The 2,375-nt window shown below is 40.6% G+C and overlaps 1 protein-coding gene across 1 annotated transcript; it reads left to right on the plus strand.

Annotated features, from left to right (window-relative positions):
* Positions 1 to 236: 236 nt before the first annotated feature.
* LOC143855855 (uncharacterized) lies at positions 237 to 1,000 on the plus strand. Its single transcript, XM_077365907.1, has 2 exons — positions 237 to 350; positions 437 to 1,000. The coding sequence occupies exons 1-2, from the start codon at positions 237 to 239 to the stop codon at positions 998 to 1,000; spliced, it is 678 nt and encodes a 225-aa protein (XP_077222022.1).
* Positions 1,001 to 2,375: the final 1,375 nt, after the last annotated feature.

Genomic DNA, 2,375 nt, shown 5'->3' on the forward strand with positions numbered 1-2,375 from the left:
ATATGTGCATATTGAATCAGAATGACAACTGCACCACAAACCTCCCAGAACAGGGGGACGAATATCATTTGGAATGACCAAATGGACAAAGTGCTCGTAGATACCCTTCTAATTCAAATCGTAGAGGGGTACAAAATCCCAAATGGTTTTAAGGATCATGCTTATGTAGCTGCAGCCACTGCAATGAATGCATTTTTTAACTCAATAAGGAGCACATAAAAAACCGCATCAAGACTATGAAAGAAACATGCAAGAGTGATTGCATCATCCTCGGTAGAAGCGGTTTTGGTTGGGACAATGACACCAAAATGGTTACCTGCGAGAAAGAGGTCTACGATGACTACATCGCTGTAAGAAACACATCCTCTCAAAATACAATCTTCTTATAGCAATACCATATCCAATATCTTCTTATTTTTTATGCTCCTTGTCACAGGCTCATCCAAAACAAAAGAAACACTTCACTACCCATCATGTCTTGCATGACGATATGTGCAAAATCTTTAGAGATGAGTTCGCGAAAGGGGCTGCGTCTAGGACGCATGAGAATCCAAGCATAGCAAGTTCACAGCTAGTCAGTCTTGATGACATTGGGGATGACTTTGCAGATGACCATACCCCCATGTCTCACCACCCACCATCTCCAGAAGCAGATCCCATTAATGGTGGTAGTGAGACATCTCCCTTAAGACGGGTTGGTACCAGACGACAGAGGACTTGTCAAGGTGGGGCACATTTGGACAGTATGTCGCGTCTCTCAACAAGCATGGACAAGGTTACCGATGCCCTCACAGGTGCGCGTGCCCCTGCTTACCTTGCACAGCTTCGCAAAGCTGTTAGAGAGGTTGGGGGTTTTTCGCAGGATATCTTGTTGAGGACCACAGAATACCTCACAATAAATCCATCTCAGGCTCATCTTTTCATCAGGTATGAGGAGGGAGGAGAGGAGGTCGTACATCCGAAGGAAGATGGCTCGTTTCATCAGGCAGCAGATGGATGATTGAAGGTGGTTACGGTGGTAGTTAGTGTTATATGAACAATACTTTTATGGCAGTTTTTGGGTGGTGGTTATGGTTGTAGTTACTGTTATATGAACTTTACAGTCTTTGTTTTATTTTGGATGGTGGTTATTTATTTTGGATGTTGGTAGTTATGGTGGTAACTTTTATTTTGGATGTTAGTAGTTATGGTGGTAGTTATTTTTATCTGTAATGATCTTTGACATTTGGATGGTGGTTATTTATTTTGGATGTTGGTAGTTATGGTGGTAGCTTTTATTTTGTATGTTGGAAGTTATGGCGGTAGTTATTTTTATCTGTAATGATTTTTGACATTTGGATGGCGGTTAATGCCAGGCCGTGATTATTTTCTATTTTGACATTTGGATGATGCTTTGACATTTTTCCATCATGTGATATGTTGTCTTTTTGTTAGGTGAGTATGGGGAAGCAGAAGTATTATGTTGTCTTTAATGGCAGGAGGCCTAGGATTTACTACACTTGGCCAGAGTGCCATGAGCAAGTTGACAAATTTAGCGGAGCATGCTACCGCTCATTTGGGACGTTGGCGAAGGCTCAGTCACGGCTAGACGCATATTTGGAGAGTGCCAGGTATCGGAGCAGCGAAAGGGTAGAGGAGTTGCGAAATGAAAGGGCAGAGGCGGTGCCACAGAGGGTGATACCATGAGTTTCCATCTTCCTTGTTGGTTCCATTATACTGCTTTTAAAATCTGCTTCTTAAGTTTTTTGAGTATTTATTTGTATTAGTGGACTATTTGGTAGGACTTAGGGGGCATAACTTGCTTTATATCTGGTAAAGAACATATTCTGTGCTCTGTCTTTTCCATTTTCCTGGCAATTGAATACACATTCCTGTTGTTTCTTTACTGTTTCTTTTCCGTTTCCTCGCAACTGAATGCACACTCCTACTGCTTTCTTAGCAGTTTCTTTTCCTTTCCGTTTCCTTCTGCCACGTCATTTCCTTTTCCTTTCCGTTTCCTGCGCGCAACTGAACATGCCCTAGCTTGTTTCCTTAAGCACTGTGAGGTTTACATTCATGGGATTCCATAGAACCCAAACTCTCCCTTTAATCACACTATTGTAATTCCCATCGTAGTTCCAGGCAGGTATGATATCATGGGCATGAATTTTTTCTTTAGTTTCAACAAGACAACAAATAGAGATTCCTATTTGCAAATTTGGATTCCTTTGTCAACGTTTCTTACTTTAATTTTTTTTACCTAAAAATGAATTTACAATCTGTCCAAAAATTTGATTTTTTACAGGAAAAGAACTCAACATGTTTTTTTTCAATGTAGCCAAACATACCCTCAGTAACAACAAAATATACATCAATCATCCCACATAAATCCTATA

The sequence above is a fragment of the Tasmannia lanceolata genome, unplaced genomic scaffold (genome assembly GCF_043159265.1).
Source record: "Tasmannia lanceolata isolate RefF3 unplaced genomic scaffold, GAP_Taslan_0.1 ptg000023l, whole genome shotgun sequence".
NCBI classification, from domain to species: domain Eukaryota; kingdom Viridiplantae; phylum Streptophyta; class Magnoliopsida; order Canellales; family Winteraceae; genus Tasmannia; species Tasmannia lanceolata.